This window comes from Pantherophis guttatus, chromosome 1 (genome assembly GCF_059756535.1).
Source record: "Pantherophis guttatus breed Tessera chromosome 1, ASM5975653v1, whole genome shotgun sequence".
Lineage (NCBI taxonomy): Eukaryota > Metazoa > Chordata > Lepidosauria > Squamata > Colubridae > Pantherophis > Pantherophis guttatus.
The window spans coordinates 117427721-117445348 of NC_142063.1; the positions used below are offsets into that span (position 1 = coordinate 117427721).

The window sequence follows — 17628 nt, forward strand, 5'->3', positions numbered from 1 at the left end:
ACTTCAATACCCTCCCTGACCTTAATCAACATTCAGCAGAGAATAAATTTCACTAGAAATGATGTAAGAGTGAAACAGGAGAGAGTGATGAATAGCTCTACTACTGATTTTGAAAAGGAGCAAAATCTGGGAAAAATTGGTGCTCCAATGCACTGTTGGACCCATTTAGTTCATTCTCTGTGCATGTTTAATAAACTTGCTGACTTATGTGACAGGATGGTAGGAACAAGATAGGAAAAGAAAGGATGAGAATCAAGAAGCTGTAACATGAAGGACTAGAGGAGTAATGGCCTCCTGAACTAATGATTTTTACTGAATTATTTTTAAAATATATTTTATGCCTTCTAGGGTCTTGTCAGCTAAGCACTCCTATCCAGAGACCCCATGCCAATGAAATCTTGAGCAGATCAGCAGGGTGCATGTTATGCTTCTCAAGAGGCTTGCTGGGAGAAAGAAATGAAGAAATATTCAGATTTCTGTGATGCAAAATACGTGAGGCTCAGCAGGTCCACAGCCCAGCTAGGTCAAAGTTCTAAAACTAATAATCATCATACATGTAGGTAACTGTGAACCAGGGATGAAATGCTCCTGGTTCAGACCAGATCACCTGATCCGGTAGCGATGGAGGCGGGTGGTTCAGAGAACCGGTAGCAAAAATCCCTGCCCCCCCACCCCCCATGTCCAGCTGAGCCACACAATCATCAGAGGCTTTTTTTTAACTTTTAAAAGCATTTTTTCTACAATCTCTTCAGCCGAAAAAATGCTTTTAAAAATAAAATTAAAAAAGCCTCTGATGATCGCGCGGCTCAGCTGGGACCGTTAAAGGCTTTTAAAAGAAAAAAACCCTTTTTTTCTTTTATATGCCTCTGACGACCCCAGCTGAGTTTTTTAAAAAGCCTCTGCCATTCAGGCAACTCAGCTGGCATCGTCAGAGCCTTTTGAAAGCATTTTTTAACAACCTCTTCGCCGAAGATGTTGTAGAAAAAATGGTTTTAAAAGTAAAAAAAAAAAAATTGGCCACGCCTACCCAGTCACATTACCACCACCACCAAGCCACGCCCACAGAACCAGTAGTAACAAATTTTAGATTTCACCACTGCTGTGAACAGTATTATTATTATTATTATATAGCATTTCCCAATTTATTTCTTTGGGGAAATAGGTTTTACCTTGGTTTTCCCCAGCTTCCATTCTCTCTGGGTGTTGTCATACATCTGCAAAAAGTTTGTACATGTGGTTCTTGCACTGTCTGGGTTGCTCCAATTCTTCAAAAGCATTTTGTATCTGTAATAACCAAACAAATAGTCTTAATTAGAAACAGGTGTGAATCAACACATCCTAGCATTAGATGCAATTAGCTGCTCTCCCAGTCTAGTTCTCTTTCTTGCTTCTGAGCTGTGGTAGAGCAAAAGGTCTTTTATCTGGCCCCATTAACTTTTCTAAACAATATAAGTGGCATCTGGGAAGAGGAACTGCAACAATTCTTAAGGCTGCAAAACATTACACATGTAAAATGAAACTTAACCTGATTGCAGAATAATACGTTCAAGTATGCTTTTCAGAGAGGTGGGGGGGAAGGAAAGGATATTTAATTATTTTCCATACTTCAATTAAAGAGAGATACGGTATATAAATGCCTCTGAACAGATAAGAAGAGTATAATAATACATGTGATCATTAACTGGTTTTAGGAAAGAAAAAAGAGATAGTTTGTTCAAACCCATGGGGCAGAAGCAGTTTTCTTAAGCTTCCTCTTCCATGGAAACCCAGTCACTCTAAACAATTATATTTGATTTCTCTGCAACCCCCATTCCTAGGAAATGCGCTGTCTCTCGTTTACCTGCAGAGGAAATCTTGACAAAGACGCCGCACGGGAAAACCAGCTCTCCGAATCTTCACTGTCTCTAGCATACCTGAGTATCGCAGCTGTTTCAACACAACATCTGGACTGAATAGATTTGGAGCCTAAAGAACAACCAAGAGTAGAGACCAACCAAATGTGAGGGATGGCAACTTAAAAGAGATTTACTTGTATGACAGGTGGATTGCAAAAGTCATTCCTGGCATCTCAATTAATTAGTTCTGCATGCACATACATGTACAATGCACACACAAGCGCACACAGAGGAGATGAATTAGGTATACAAAACAGTCACTAGGCTTAAGGAAAATTTTTAAATGCAAGATTTATCTCCTAATGTATTAAAGGAAAGGCATTAAAAGAGTATCTCTGTTGCCTACAGCAGCCCTTTTAGAAACCGGCCCTTTCTTCTGTATCTGTTGTGCTAACACAAACTTTTTCTCCTAGGAATTCAGAATCCCTCAGAAAAGGAGAAACACTTTAGGAAAAGGAGAAGCAAAGCTTCAACTCAGCTGCCATTGAAAATCATGGTGAATCTCCCTCCTCCCTTCCCTGTTCATCTGGCATTCCCCACCTCCAGAGCGTCACCTTTTCCAGGTTTGGTTTGATGCAGCGAATGAAGAGTGGATTGCAAGTGCTGAGAGTAGCCATTAAGGAATGTAAGGAGTCCTGGAAAAGAGCAGCAGATGTTATTTCTCTGGAGAAATTCATTCTCTGGACCAGATTTATTATCATTCTCCAGTGCCTTGGACACATTTATAATTCTGATGTTAAAATAAAAAGTGAGAGGATGAAAAAGAATCTACTGAGCATTAGCTGTCACATGGTCCAACATTTCCTACAGCTGATGCTCAGCCATGAAAAGCGTGATGGAATTGCTATAGAAGCACAATTGCAAGATATTGAAACATCTTTTATGACATCTACAGAAGAAGAACTGCATTGCATTCACTGGTTTATCCCATCTCCTTTCCCAATCCTTTTAAGTTTTGCAGCTTAAAAAACATGAAAGAGCAGAGCCTGAAGCATTGAAGATGCAGGGCCTACAATCTGAATCCTTATCTACCTTGTTGGTACGTCTCCCTGATTTACTGGATTTAAAGAAACAAAAACACATCTACGGAGATGTTTCTACAGGCGTTTTCACATGCACGTTTGCGGGCCTCCTGCTCCTACCCTAAACTGGGAGCTGACAGTTGGCCTGCGTCTCTGAGTTCCCAGCTTCAGAGTGTCTTCACTGTTGCAGCTAGCAACTCTTTCAAAGAGGTCATAGATGAAATCCAGCCTGTGTGGAAAGAGAAATATAAGAGAAAGAAAGAGACACCATGGAACACTAACTTCTAAAACAGGAGATCACCTGCCACTGCTTCTGCTATCTTAGACCAGGAAATGGATCCTTCTTCCCTAGTGATAATATGCGAATCAAGAATGTCTTTGTGAAGTGCTAGAATTTAAGGGCAGAATAGCACCAATACATGCAGAGACATCTGACTAGCCATAGGAGAGCTAGCCTTCCAGCAGCTATGAAGAGGTTCTGGAGGTCCAAAGTACCCAGCCTACTAAATGGCCCAAGTGACTGCTAGAAACCTGTGCCCACATCCCATCTTTGGAGCTACATTACTGAGCACTCAAGGAGTGGCTCTCCCTATGCAAAATAATAATAATATATATATATATTACTCCCCCTCCTTAGCATTAGCAACTTAATTCTGCTTCACTGGGAATGGCTCTGGCTTCTTTACCTGCTATCCTTCAGCATGTTTAAAATGTCATCTCGAAAGGTATCTCTGTTTTTTTCCAGAAAGCCTCTCACGTCATAGAGGACCTATAGGTAACAATTTTAGACACAAATAACCAAATTTGCCATGCATGGACTCCTCCCCGCCTCCATTTTATTTATTTTTTTGAGCAGATACACACGGCAAGAAAAAATTGCTGAACAATTCGTGTGGCTGTCCAAAAGACTATCGAGCCAAATGGAGATCTTTTTAGTCTCATTCAGCTGCAGTAGCCGAACCAACACAGTGTTTTGAACAGAATGCTGGATTGGGACTCAGGAGACCCAGATTCAAAGCCCAGCTCAGCCATTAGGCTCACCATGGTAGTCTGAACCACTTGTTACGTCTTAGTCCAGTCTCAATCAGTTGTTATAAGGGGAAAATAAATGTGGGGGCAGGTGGGGAAGAAGACATGTGCCACCATGCTTCCTCAAAGGAAAGGCAAAACAAACATTTGCAGATAAATCAGTTCCATAGCTCACCAATGGTTTGACAAGCTGCCCTGTATTGATCATGGCCTATTTTCAGGCAGTAATGACCAAAACCTCATCACAGATCCCGCCCAGTTGTGCAATGCCCAAAATCCACTTCTTCCAGAATAAAGAACCTGTGGCTTGAAGTAATCATTACGGCCAACCTGGTGCCATCCAGATATATTGGACTTTGATTCCCATGATCTTCTAGTTCAGCACAGGTGCCAGATCAGGAAGGGCTGTCCAAATTACACAGTCTCAAAAGCAGGGAGCGTAGCTTGCACATTGCTGGACTGTATGTCACCTTCAACAGTTAATGAGGATATAAAGGGCAGGCATATAAGCCCCAAACACGATAATGTGTAAGAGCTTCTAAGCCACAGCAACTCTAATATGCACACTAGCCCTCAATAAGCCTATTATTTGTTCAAATTAAAGAAATCCGAGACACTCTGGCCTTTTGCCCACTGCAATCATAAAAATGCCTACTTTGAATTGCAGATTGCAGGCTAAGGCCTTATTGTTCAAAAGCTCTTGAATCCTGCCAGCTTCCTCTCAGCTATAAAGCTAAAATGTACCTACTTCTCCAGCATAATGCTGGATCCCGAAATGGAAATCTGTCACTCGGGGCTTCATGTAATACTGGTTGTTCTGAAACAAAAGTGAGGGAAGTACATTTGTTATCACAGATGCACCTGAAATAACATTTTCTAACCAGAAACTTCACAATACCACAACCTGCAAACAGCAGCACACTGCAGAAATGGTGCAGGGCCACTTGTCTAGGCGCAGGATATGCCATTTAACTTAAGGAGATTGCCTCTAGTTACCATGACAATTTAGCCAAAAATAGATCATTGAAAGAAGAAACATGGCAAAGGTCTCTGTGAGCAGAATTCACATTCTGAGGAGCCAGGATGGATCTTTCTAGATCAGTGTTTCTCAATCTTGCAATTTTAAGATATGTGGATTTCAATTACCAGAATTCCCCAGCCAGCATGTTCTAGAATGATAAGTGCTTGTTTCCCTATAAACCAGGGGTCCCCAAACTTGGCAGCTTTAAGACTTGTGGACTTCAATTCCCAGAATTCTTCAGCCAGCTATGCTGCCAAGTTTGAAGATCTCTGCTATAAACTGTTCGTCCATTTTCCATCTAAATGGATATGCATTCCCTCCTGGATTCCTCAGAACATGTTCTCCACAAAGTCCACTTCATTTCTTTTAAGTTTTATCTTTAACAAAATAAACTGAACAAGGAAATCTATCCTTGCCTGAATTATTAACCTCATTTTAACTTCCACCCACTGCATCTTAGCTGCTTTTCATTTCTCAGGGTCATTTGCTTAAGAAAGAACTCTGTTTGCTTTGCTCCGAAGAGAGCTAATTGAGCTTTATCGCCTGAGCAACCTTTTTATCATATGACAGAGCTAGTGTAGAATTCCAGCCAAGGAAAACAGAAAAGATTAAATGTGAATTTCAGGTTCTGCTTGATTTCTTCCCCTGCACCTTGTTAAAAAATCCACATGGTTCTGATGATGAATGAAGCTAAACACAGCCAAGTTGAAAGGGAAGAAAGTTTAAAATGTTGAAATTAAGTATATTATATACCTGGAGGGTTTCTCTTTCCATTAATAACAGTATGAGTGGCATTTTCTGAACTTTGAGACTATACCCTTCGGAATACTCTTATCTCCTCCTTGGCAAGTACTCTGAAGTGGAGCTTTTTGCCTTTCATTTTTTCTAATGAAACAAGCATGATTAGTGAAAGTCTGCAGATCCACATGTTATTAGTGGGCAGCCTTTGGGGAGGAGAAGCAACTGGGGCCCCACCACAAAAGATCAAGTGTCCCTTCAGAAGGTGTCCAGCCAGTGAGCCAAAATAGCTTCCTTAGCCTGGCTTGATCTTCCTATCTCTTCTTTGTTCAGCAGACACATGGAATGAAGATACAGAACTGGTTCCTGTTCAATATACATTATAATATCAAAGTTATATTAGTGCAATGCCCTCTAAGTTTGTAGCTATTTATAAAGAGTAAGCTGCTCCAAAATGCAGAGGACATGCTACTTGCTGATGCTAGACATAGAGATAATTCTAGTGATAAGTTTTTCCCATGGCCAATTCCCAGATCTGGTTTTGAAGTTTTATAGCTCTGAATGGGTCCAATGCAATTAAATAAATGTTTCCTCCTTAATATTTATCTTCTTTGTTCATCTCATTGGCAGTTGACAGATGGCCAAGAGAATTTGGATTGCCTTTCTATTAAATCTCAAGAGACTTTGGTCTGATCCTTCCTTCCTTCCTTCCTTCCTTCCTTCCTTCCTTCCTTCCTTCCTTCCTTCCTTCCTTCCCTCCCTCCCTCCCTCCCTCCCTCCCTCCCTCCCTCCCCTCTTTGCTGTGTTTATCTCAGTTCTTAAAACAACCAAGCCCAAATTAAGCAACTGAAATGCAGTGGTGTGTATGCATGCCTACTTACCCCATGCTGGTTGTGCAGTTTTTCCAAGAGGGTGCTGTCTGTGCCTTTAGGGAATCTACTCTCCTCGTTAACTAACGCCAGCAAGCCAAGTTTCTGCAATCGAATTACAAAGAGAAAGGTAGACCCTTTGCCACAAACAGCATGGTGGGTTGCTAACCCAAAGGGGAACCGGAGCTTTAGAAGAGCAAGGTAGATACACTAAAATGGATTATTCTGGGTACTGTAGTCAAATCTTAATTCTAGAAGAGTTTAGATTTGGCTAAAAACCATATTTTCACAGTTGTATTCCACTTGACCAAACATTCCTACCATGCTGAGAGTGAGGAATAGCCATAAGGATATAACAATTCAAGGTTTATCCAGATTGGTTAAAATGCTTTTTTTCCCCTTTTTTTAAATGAAATTTCATTATAAGATTTTATTTAATTTTTAAAAAACTACAGAAACAGAAAACAAAATAAAATAAACAGTGAAAGGTAACAAAAGAGGGGAAAATACCTAAAGAAGTTACTTCTAAATTTCTTTGCAGCAGTTACAAATAGAATGATTACCATCTTCTTCACCCTTCTAAATTAGAGATCGTTATTCCCTTCTTCCCATAAAAAGATCTTTTGAATCAATAAATCCTGAAATCACCAGTTCATTTTTATACATTTTCAGTAAAAAGTTTATAAAGAGTTTCCAGTCTTTTATAAAGTTTTGATTGATGCTTCAATGTGCAGTGCTCATTAGGGTTATTTAATGGACCATTCAGACAACCTCATAATCCTTCTGTCATCAAATTGTGCTTTATTTTATCTTCATTTGTATTTTCTCTTAATGGGGATGTTTCGCTTTGGCAGAAACACCCAAAACAGAACAGCAAATCCTAAAATGTACTTCCATTTTATAGATTTGAGCACTCGGTTGACATAAGCATTTGAAATTTATCTCTTGTTCCACTCCCTCTCCTAAACACTCAGTCGTGAACATTTGCACAACTTCATTTCATCAATGTTGGAATTCCAAAAAATTGATATCCCAAAGCACCATTTTGAAACCAGCTCCATGCTTCTCCTCTGCTTAGTTTTTTACTTTTCTTTTTCAAAGGAGAAATATTTTTTCTACCTTTGTGAAGATAGGAAAGCTGCCTGCAAATGAAAGTTCTTTATCCAAAATATGCCCAAATGATCATTCCAATTCTGAAGAGCAAAAATGAGTAAGCAAAGTTTTTGCAAACCTTTTTTTACTAATGATTTCCAAGCTGCTGTTATCTAAAGGCAATCCTTTTGCATGCCCATCTCTCTTAGTAACTCGGGAAACCTGTTACTAAAAATGTCATTGCAAAGATCAGCTTCTAAATTTAATTTGGTTACTTTAGACCCCCTCTTCTTCTTCTTACACACACACACACACACACACACACACACACACACACACAAAGTCGGTGAACATACTTAATATTACTGCCTATTTTCAGCTCCAGAGCAACTCTTCACAGCAACTCTTTGAGGGTTGGGCTAAAAGAGTCACTGGTACAAAGTCAACCAACTAGATTTCATGTTAAGGAAGGCCTAGAACCCAATTATAGGTCTTTGGATCCCTGCCAAACCTACAACCTGAGCTACAAATATTCTCAACAATCTGTAACTGAAATTCTAGCTTAGCACCTTAAGCACTGCATCAAATTCTTTTTTTGACCTATGGCATGCCACTCAAAGGCCAAGTCAGGTTTTGGAATACACTTATCGCTTAAACTCTTAGCCAAGATGCCCCCAATCTCCTGGGTCTTGTATGAGGATATGCATGTGTTTGTATGTGTGTGTGAGTATGGGGAGGGGGGGGGATAGAATATGTGACAGTTTATTGTTTTCTGCCATTTTGCCATAAATATACAAATGCAACTTAATTGCTTTAAGTATTGACATTTCTAATCCTTTCAGTTGGAAATATTGTGGTGCTTGTTCCATTTTAAGAACAAGGGGAAAAAGGGAAAAAGCAGTACAACTAAAAAAAAAAAAACCACACAGAAAAAGACGAAAAAACAATCTTTCAAGTTCATCTGATTTTATACCTATTTGACAGGAGAAACTACATTTTCAATATTCACCAAACCATTTTTTCCCCAAAAGGAGAGATAATGTGATGTTTTTTAAAATATAGGGGCCTGGTGGCTCAGCAGACTGATAGCATTGTGATTAACACCAGCTGCCTGCAATTACTGTAAGTTTGAATCTCCCCAGGCTCAAGGTTGACTCAGCCTTCCATCCTTTCTAAGGTAGGTAAATTGAGGACCCAGTTTGTGGGGGCAATAAGCTGACTTTGTATAAATATACAAAAGTATGAAGGCTATTGCTTAATGCATTGTAAGCCGCCCTGAGTCTCCGGAGAAGGGCGGCATATAAATCAAATAAAAAAAAAATAGGGAATACAATCCTAACCCATAACTGCTCACACGAATGCATTCTGGACCAATTGTAGCTTCCAGGGTTAGCCCCATGTACAGCAGGTTGCAGCAGGCAAAGCAGGAGGTGATTAGTGCATGAATCATTTAACTTCTCAGATTTTGTTTTAATTTGGCAAGCATTATCTTCTTACAAGGCTTAGTATTACTTGCTATTTTAATTTCATCAAGAAATTAAAATAATTGTAGCAATAGCACTTAGACTACTATATATACAGTATGTATAGTCAGTGGTGGGATTCAAATAATTTAACAACCGGTTCTCTGCCCTAATGATTTCTTCCAAAAACCAGTTCACCAAACTGCTCAGAAAGTTAACAACCTGAAGTGGTGCGAACTGGCTGAATCCCATCACTGTGTATAGTGCTTTACAGTCCTCTCTAATCAGTTTACAGAGTCAGCATACTGCCCTCAACAATCTGGGTCCTCATTTTACCGACTTCAGAAGAATGAAAGATTGAGTCAACCTTCAGTCTGTCAGGATCAAACTCCTGGCAGTGGGCAGAGTTAGCCTGTAATAATGCATTCTAGCCACTGTGCCACCACGGCTTTCAGGTTGACCTCTTTTTTTTTTAAATGAAATGTTTCAAGTTGATTTGGTCAACTCCCAACTAGTCTCAGATGAAGTGGACCATCTTATAAATTATCAATTTGGAGTCTGAACCAAATCTTGTGACCTGTGGATGTCCTTAACAGAAATGTGTCCTTTTATTCCAGTTCAAGGGTCAAGCATAATTAGAGGTAAATGAGTAAAGGTCCTTCCATCCCTACTTCCCCCAGTCCCTTCAGCGTAAGGGACCTACCTTCTCAATAAGATCTAAGCATTCTGCATTATCCATCCAATCAATGGCTTCCCAGATGATTCCTTCTCTGCCAAAGAAAAATACAAAGCCAATTAAGCACTCATTTGCAGAAAAGAGTTAAAAAACACAAATCATTGCAGTTACAGAAGAAAGAGAAAAATGAAGAAAGGAATAAATGTACCACCCTTAAACTAAAAAGAAGCACTGATTATGTAAAACTTCCATACAGTGGAGAAAAGGATAATACTGTACCATTTCCTTAATACTCTTTCACATGGTAGAATGTATGTGACCAAACACTCTTCCTCTTTTAAGCAGCTTTCTCATCCTTTAGCCAAAAGCAAGGCTTCTCCTAATCGCCAGAATGAGAAATGAAAACAAGAGATGTTTGATAGTCTCATTTTTCTACCTGTTGTACTCAAGCTGCTCCAGGGAGAAGATGTGCTTGTTGAAGTACTCTTGGAGCTTCTCATTTGCATAGTTAATGTTAAACTGTTCAAAACGATTTGCCTGTCCATGACAAAAGAAACCAATAATTAATTCCTTTCATCTTGATCTGGGGAAAATCCTATTTCCCTCAAAGACTGCAAAGAACCGGGGAAACAAGGATGGGCTGGTGGATGTGCTTATCATCAGCCTATGCCCTAAACTGTCAATTGATGCAAGGGTTGGCACAAAACTTCACAAAACATAGAATGTAAGATAGAAAACAAAAGATGTAGTAAGGACTCAAGGCCTGTGGGCTGGACCTGGCCTGTGGAGTGCTTAGATCTGGCCCGTGGGGCTGCCCTAGAAACAGCAAAGGACTGGCCCGCGATGCCTCTGCCAGTGAAAATGGAGCTCGGGAGGCTGTTGCAGCCAAAAACAGAGCTTGTGAGGGCCGTGGGCAGACCTCCCAAGCTCTGTTTCTGCTGGCAAAGGGTTGCAGGAAGCTGTCGCAGCCGAAAACAGACCTCTGGAACTCGTTTTCGCAGGCAGAGCGCTCAGGCCACCGTAGGCACCCCCAACACGGTTGACGTCGAGCTAGCCATGTTCACCCTGGTTACACCCACCCTAGCCCCCAAGGTCAACCACAACCCTGATGTGGCCTTCAATGAAATTGAGTTTGATACCCCTGGTCTTGAGGAAAACAAAACAAAAACAAAACCCAAACTCCTATGTGTGTTTAAGGCAACATGTGCATATACCCAAGGGGAAACATCTATTATAACAGATTATAATAACCTTCTGTCTTTCAGATTTATTGGGATTTCAACACTTATTAAGCGCAAGCCATCATGTATTAGTGACAACTGGCATTTGTAGTCCTGACATATCTATAGGAAGGCTGTAATAAATATTCATGCCCTTATGAATCATTCCCATAATACATCCCACGATGTATACAGTCATAGACCAAAAAAACTTCATTATCCAAGTTTCGGAACTTTCTTGAGGACCTTATCTTGCTGATCATCCTCTCTGTGTCACTACCACCATCCCATCCCATCCCATCCCATCTTCAGATATCACCTTATTTTTTTACATGCATCACTACTATCTTTGTCCATGATCTACAATACATAGATTGTAGACAAAGATTGTAGATCTTTGTCTACAAACGACAATCTACAAAGATCTATATGATCTTTGCTACGATCTACAACAGCTTAATTTCTGACCTGGAAATTCTCAAAACCAAAGATATCCAAGATTCCCACAGATTTAAAATTTTCTTTCCCTTTGATCTTTGAGTTAATTTTTCCAATGATCCATGAGAAGCACTGTGAATAAAGGGCCATAGCAAGAGAGTCTCTGGAGTCAGTAGCCTAGGAGCAAATAGGGAGGAAGACATTTTATCACTTATCATGGTCATGCATGACGGGAAATAAATTACATCATTTGAAAAAGAGCTAGGGAAAAAAAAGTAATGTTTTACAAGAATCAAGCTGAACTCAGGGTGATTAAATGGATATATCCATAAAACTGTCCTGGCAAAATACAGGAGTAATTTGTCATGGCTTTCTTCTAAGATGTTTCTTCAATTTCAACTTCCCAGTCTTGTCTACAGCCCTACTAATTCCTGCTGGTCTCCCATCCAGCCACTAAGCAAAGCAGAGCATGCTTACCGTCCAAGCCAGACAAGATTAGTGCTGCCATCTTTTGAGACAATTGTAGTGTAGCATATTATTAGGTGCCTCACGAAGTAGACATAGCCAGAAAAACTTCAGCATTTGAACATGCTTACTGGAAAATGAATTGTTAAGAGGAAAGACGGGAAAACCTAGTGCCTGCATTGCCCAAAATGAATTGCTTCTCACCAATCAAGTCTTTTCATTCCAACTACGACCAGTTAGATTAAAGTACTACAAACTGGAGTCTTTTGGTACGTATTTTTAATTGAAAAATCTCTACATTTAGAAGACTAGGTTAGTTTTCTCCTTAACACACAAAACTTTCATGAACAGAACCTTTTCCTAGTATGCTACTCCATTGCTCACCCCTTCAATTCCTCTTTGTTCATATAAGACTTCACAATTACTTCTTAAGCCATTATTTCTGAGAACTGAGTTCTAGATAGCTTAAACATCTCATCACTATTGCCTATGTGTGTGAAAGAGGCTAAAGATGGGGAGAATAGATGGAGGTGGGGCCAGTCAGAGGTGGTATTTACCGGTTCTCCGTACTACTCAAAATTTCCGCTGCCAGTTTTCCAGAACTGGTCAGAACCTGCCGAATACCACCTCTGCTGTACTCCTTCCAATTCATTGGTTGCAATATATGAAAGTAAAGGTAGGGAAGAATTGGGCAAAATTATTTGAGGTTTCTAACTAAACATTATTGAAGATATATGGGGCAGCTACATATTCCTCCTAACATATACAGTATTTAAGGCCTCTGCCAATTCCCTTAATGAAGTACAAAGACAAGGGGAACCCTAGTGGTCAGACTGCATAGTCATCCAACATCTCAGTTACATCTTTCAGATTAGTGCCTATCTTTCCATATCCAGCAGTGGGACACAGGCAGGGGCAACAGAGACACACAGCCATAGGCATTCTGTCAAAGCCTTCATTGACTGTATTTAGCTCCTTCTGCTTAACATACTCCAAATGTCAAAGTTTGGAATGGTAATGAGCTTTGAGTACAATGCAAGCTGACTAAGATCTCCAGCCTTCTCAGCCAAAATGGAATTTGACAACAGCTGACTGCTGTCCCTGGAGGGAGAAAAGGGCCATTTAGAAGCAAGAAGCCTAATTAGCAAAGAAAGGTTACCCTTACTGTTAAGAACCTTAGCTTGCTATTTTTGCACCAGTCAATGATGGGAAGAGTTATGCACGATACCCTCTTGCTTATATTCATGTTTTATACAAGCACCAAAGCTAGACTTTGGCATTTTTGGAGTCTTAGCTTTTCAATGCAATTAGTCCATTTTAGGAGCTAAGTAGCATATGAGTAGAAATTATCTGGACTGTGGCTAGATGGGGAAAATGAAAAATACCCCCAGAAGGCGGCAATGATTAAATATTTCCATATTTCTGCCAGGAAAACTACATCAATGTGTCTAGAAATCCACCAGAAGTCAAGCTTGATTCAAGGAGCTTGATTCCATCATCAGGTAAAGAGCTAGAGTTCATTCAAACCTTATAAGAATTCTCTGACTTCCTAAGGAAGTATTTTGCACTTTTTTCTTTCTTTAGAATTTACAACAGATACAGAATCTGTGGAACTTCTCTGTTCCATTTCATGGAACCTGGAGCCTCACAAATACTAGCCCCACAAGACAGTGGTCTGTGTCAAACATTGCCATGCTGTGTGTTAACAGGCAGCTTGCTAGATGAAAGCAAGCAACAGTATTGGGGTCCCGCTGCTTTAGAGGAAAGCTAGTGAAGAGAAAGATACACCATACCAAATCCACCTTGTTTCTCGGCCAATACATAAGCAGAATTCTTCTATTTACAAGTTTTCACATTTGTCTAGTGCTTTTCTTTGCTGCATCCTCTAAAAAGAGTTTTTACAAGTGTAGTTTGCAGGGTGAGTTCTGTAAAATCCGCCTATTAATTTTTTTTCATAAACATTGTTCCACATGTCCTTGTTTACATTGTACCAACATCCATGGCATCCATCTATTAACCAAGCTGATCCACCCATTCTCTCTTTCATTCCAATAGCTGCCTTTATGACCCAGGCTTATTCTTAAGTCTTAAGTCCTGAAGCACTAAGAATGTTCCAGGAATCCTTCTCTTCTGGGAATAAGTAATGTATCATCAAATCAAGGCCTCCCTCAAGTGACGTTTCCCTTTAATACTTATGGGAATACTGCCATCCAGGGGCAATCTCCCTTCATAGCAAATATGAACTGCAAAGCAGCTAATGACTAACTCACCTGTTCCACAGTGAGGGGAGAGCTAATTTCTTCCCCACGTAGAAACATGGATCTTTGAGTAAGTACCTCAGACAACTGGAAGGTGTCCAAGCCAAGCAGTTCACTGACATTATGCAGCACTAGGAGACAAGACAATTGAGAACTGAGAATAAGAGATGTTACTTCTCTTTTTGGTAGGAAGCATAAGTTACGCAAACTTCTTCACAAAGTGGAAACTAAGCAACAATGGTGAAGATCTTACGCTAAGAAGACTTTATTAGTATGTGACAACAGCTCTGAGATATTTATTCTCCCAAAATTTAATTGAGAGATCCTTGTTCCTCAAGGTGGAAAACCCAGAGTATGGTTACTTGGCACTTAAGAAGGGAAGAAAGTTGTTCTCTGTAACATATACTGTTAAAGACAAACCCTTCTTTTCCACTGTGATGCTAAAATACTTTATTCATTTGTTAAGCAACTAAATGAAAAGAGAACATTGATCTACTGAGACAGAGAAATTTAATAACAGATTGGTTAGGAAACACCACAAAGGCAAGATACATACATAAACCCTTTCATAAACCAACTTGGAATTTGTTTTTTAAATTTTAAACTGGAAAATAGCTGCAATCCTGGGAATCCATTTACCTGTCAGCAATGCAGAAAAATATAAAAAGGCCACAATAGTCTAGTTGCTTAATTATTGGTATGCACCACAATTACGAGGGAAGAGCAGATTCCAGGTGAGGATTCATTCACAATAAGCATCACGTACCAGTTTTTGTGGTAATCTGAGCTCCTCCAGCAGTCATGAACTCAATGTTTCCAAGTTGTAGAATGCCAGATATAAGTTTGAAGATGTCTCTGATCTCTTCAGAACTGAATCCCATGACTTCAAATGCAGTCTGTTCAAAACACATTCAGAATCATTATGACACTTTCAAGAAGCCAGGTGTTTCTGTACAGATAGCTAACTAGTGCTTCCAGTTACTTGATACTATTGTGTTTAAAAAAGATTATGCAAAGTAGCACTGGAAAAACAAATTCCATGAAGGAGGAATCACGATAAAAGCCTTGCTTAGAATAATGGCTCTTACTCTGGTCTTAAGATGATAATTCAAATGCTATGCTAATACATTCATCTTCTCTATAATGTATTAAGAAAGTTCTCTGTACATCCTCTGTAAAGATGTTCTCTGTACATTCACTGTAATGATGTTATAAATTAAAGTTAGATACCCAAACCCACTTAGTAGGATGGAGCACTACAATACGTAGTGAAATTTACTTTCAAGAGGTTTAAGGAATATGTTGTGTAACACTCAATTGTGTGGAATGGAACCTTAATGTTTCAATAATACCAAAAAGAATCATAGCTCTCATTCACATGTTTCTAAATTCTTATTGCAACTTCCATGTTTCTTCTAAATTCTTATTCTGCGAGACTCCCCCCTCTCGCAGGTGTGGCCCTCCACTTTATCAAGGGCCTACCTTTATGACGGGCTTTGGCACCCCGAGAGGTGGCATACTGCAAAAAGGGGATTAAGGGGTTTTTTAGGGAAACTTTTTGATAGATTTTTAAGGGATTTTAAGGGGCGGGAGGGTTGTGTGGGTTTGGGGGTTAACCCACGGGGGGAGGGGTCCGGCCCAGCTGTTAGTGGGGCCACGGAGGGTGTAGATTCCGGGGGTAAGGGGGACATCAGAGTCCATTCTGTCGAGGGCTTTTCTATCAATGTGTTGAGTGGGAGGGGCAGATATGGTGGGAGCAGGGGGCCGCATCATGTAGTGGGGGCGCGCACTCGCTATCTTCGAGCGGTGGCACGCCCCGGTCCCCATAGCCCTTCTCGTATCCCAGGCTGTTCAGACTCTCAGGGCCCGAGCCTTCGGCTGCTGTCATGCAATGCCAGGTCCGTGGTAAATAAAGCCCCCCTCATTTGCGATCTTATTCAGGAGGGGGGAGCGGACCTGGCAGGTATTACGGAGACCTGGTTGGGCCATGAGGGGGGGGGTTCCCCTCGTGGATATGTGCCCACCAGGTTTCCGAGCATTCCATCAGCCGAGAGCTCAGGGCAGGGGCGGGGGGGTGGCGGTTATTATAAAGGAAAGTCTTGATCCGAGGGAGACCACTGTTCCACAGATAGCCGGATGTGAGTCCCTTTTTGTGAGGTGGGGTCGTGGAGTACAGATGGGCTTGTTGATCACGTACCTGGCTCCCTGCCGCGTGGCAACGGCCCTGCTCGAGCTGCTCAACGTCATAGCTGAGGTGGCGGTTGGTACCCCCAGACTTCTAGTCATGGGGGATTTCAACCTGCCATCTGTCGGCGAAACGTCTGAGGTGGCTCGAGAGTTCATGGCTTCCATGACGGCCATGGACCTTACTCAGTTAATTCATGACCCCACTCACACGGGTGGACACACTCTGGACTTAGTTTTTGTCTCTGGTCAGTGGTTGAGTGGCCTTGATACAGGGGATATAGTCATCGAACCCTTGTCATGGTCTGACCACTCGCTCCTTCGACTGGACTTTCTAACCGCTGCACCCCGCCGCAGGGAGGCGGGACCGACCAGGTGGTTCCGCCCCAGGCGCCTGATGGACCCTGATAGGTTCCAGATGGAGCTTGGGCCATTTCCTGAGACTCTGGCTCATGACTCAACTGAGGACCTGGTGGCCGCCTGGGATAGTGCGGCTGCCGGGGCCTTGGACCGTGTCGTGCCTTTGCGGCCTCTGACCCGGTACCGAACTCACCTAGCTCCTTGGTTCTCCGAGGAGCTCAGGGAGATGAAGCGCCGGAAAAGACGCCTGGAGAGTAGTTGGAGGACCAGTCGCTCCGAATCCGACCGAACACTGGTGAGGTCTCATATTAAGACCTACCTAGTGGCGATAAAAGCGGCGAAATCTAGTTATTTTGCCGCTCTTATCGCGTCATCAGATAATCGCCCGGCCGCCCTGTTTAGGGTGACCCGCTCCCTCCTCCATCTGGAAACGCGGGATGACCCCTTGCAGGGCCGAGCCGAGGACTTTGTGCAGTATCTGTATGACAAAATCGCTCAGATTCGGGAAGGACTGGCCTCTGACTGGGTATGTCCGGACGGGATGACTGAGGCAGGTCTTGAGAGTGTTATCTGGGGGGAGTTCGATCCTGTGGCTCCCGAGGACATGGACAGGGTCCTGGGACGGCTGAACGCGACCACATGTTTATTGGACCCGTGTCCCTCCTGGTTGGTACTGGCTTCCCGGGAGGTGACACGAGGCTGGCTCCAGAAGATTGTTAACGCTTCTTTGAGTGAGGGGGTCCTGCCGGCCGCTTTGAAAGAAGCGGTTGTGAGGCCCCTCCTCAAGAAGCCCTCTCTGGATCCGGCTGTTTTGGCTAACTATCGTCCAGTCTCCAACCTTCGCTTTGTTGCGAAGGTTGTTGAGAGTGTGGTGGCGCAACAGCTTCCCCGGTACCTG

At 41.7% G+C, this 17628-nt stretch overlaps 1 protein-coding gene across 6 annotated transcripts in view; it reads right to left on the minus strand.

The window, feature by feature from the left end:
* LOC148116550 (unconventional myosin-X-like) overlaps nucleotides 1-17628 on the minus strand; it is a 63999-nt gene that overhangs the window by 40095 nt on the left and 6276 nt on the right. For 5 of the 6 annotated variants that reach the window (XR_015731088.1, XR_015731087.1, XM_034433811.3 and 2 more), the window contains exons 3-14: nucleotides 14953-15082; nucleotides 14199-14317; nucleotides 11494-11640; nucleotides 10242-10342; nucleotides 9833-9899; nucleotides 6587-6679; nucleotides 4695-4763; nucleotides 3604-3686; nucleotides 3038-3146; nucleotides 2450-2530; nucleotides 1841-1965; nucleotides 1170-1284 (exon numbers count right to left, since the gene is read on the minus strand). Coding sequence is in view for 4 of the 6 variants with exons in the window: in XM_034433811.3 (XP_034289702.2) it covers nucleotides 1170-1284; nucleotides 1841-1965; nucleotides 2450-2530; nucleotides 3038-3146; nucleotides 3604-3686; nucleotides 4695-4763; nucleotides 6587-6679; nucleotides 9833-9899; nucleotides 10242-10342; nucleotides 11494-11640; nucleotides 14199-14317; nucleotides 14953-15082 (1239 nt within the window). In the remaining 2 variants the exon portion in view is untranslated. The remainder of the gene's footprint in view (nucleotides 1-1169; nucleotides 1285-1840; nucleotides 1966-2449; nucleotides 2531-3037; nucleotides 3147-3603; nucleotides 3687-4694; nucleotides 4764-6586; nucleotides 6680-9832; nucleotides 9900-10241; nucleotides 10343-11493; nucleotides 11641-14198; nucleotides 14318-14952; nucleotides 15083-17628) is intronic. The other variant, XM_034433812.3, reaches the window with a different exon arrangement.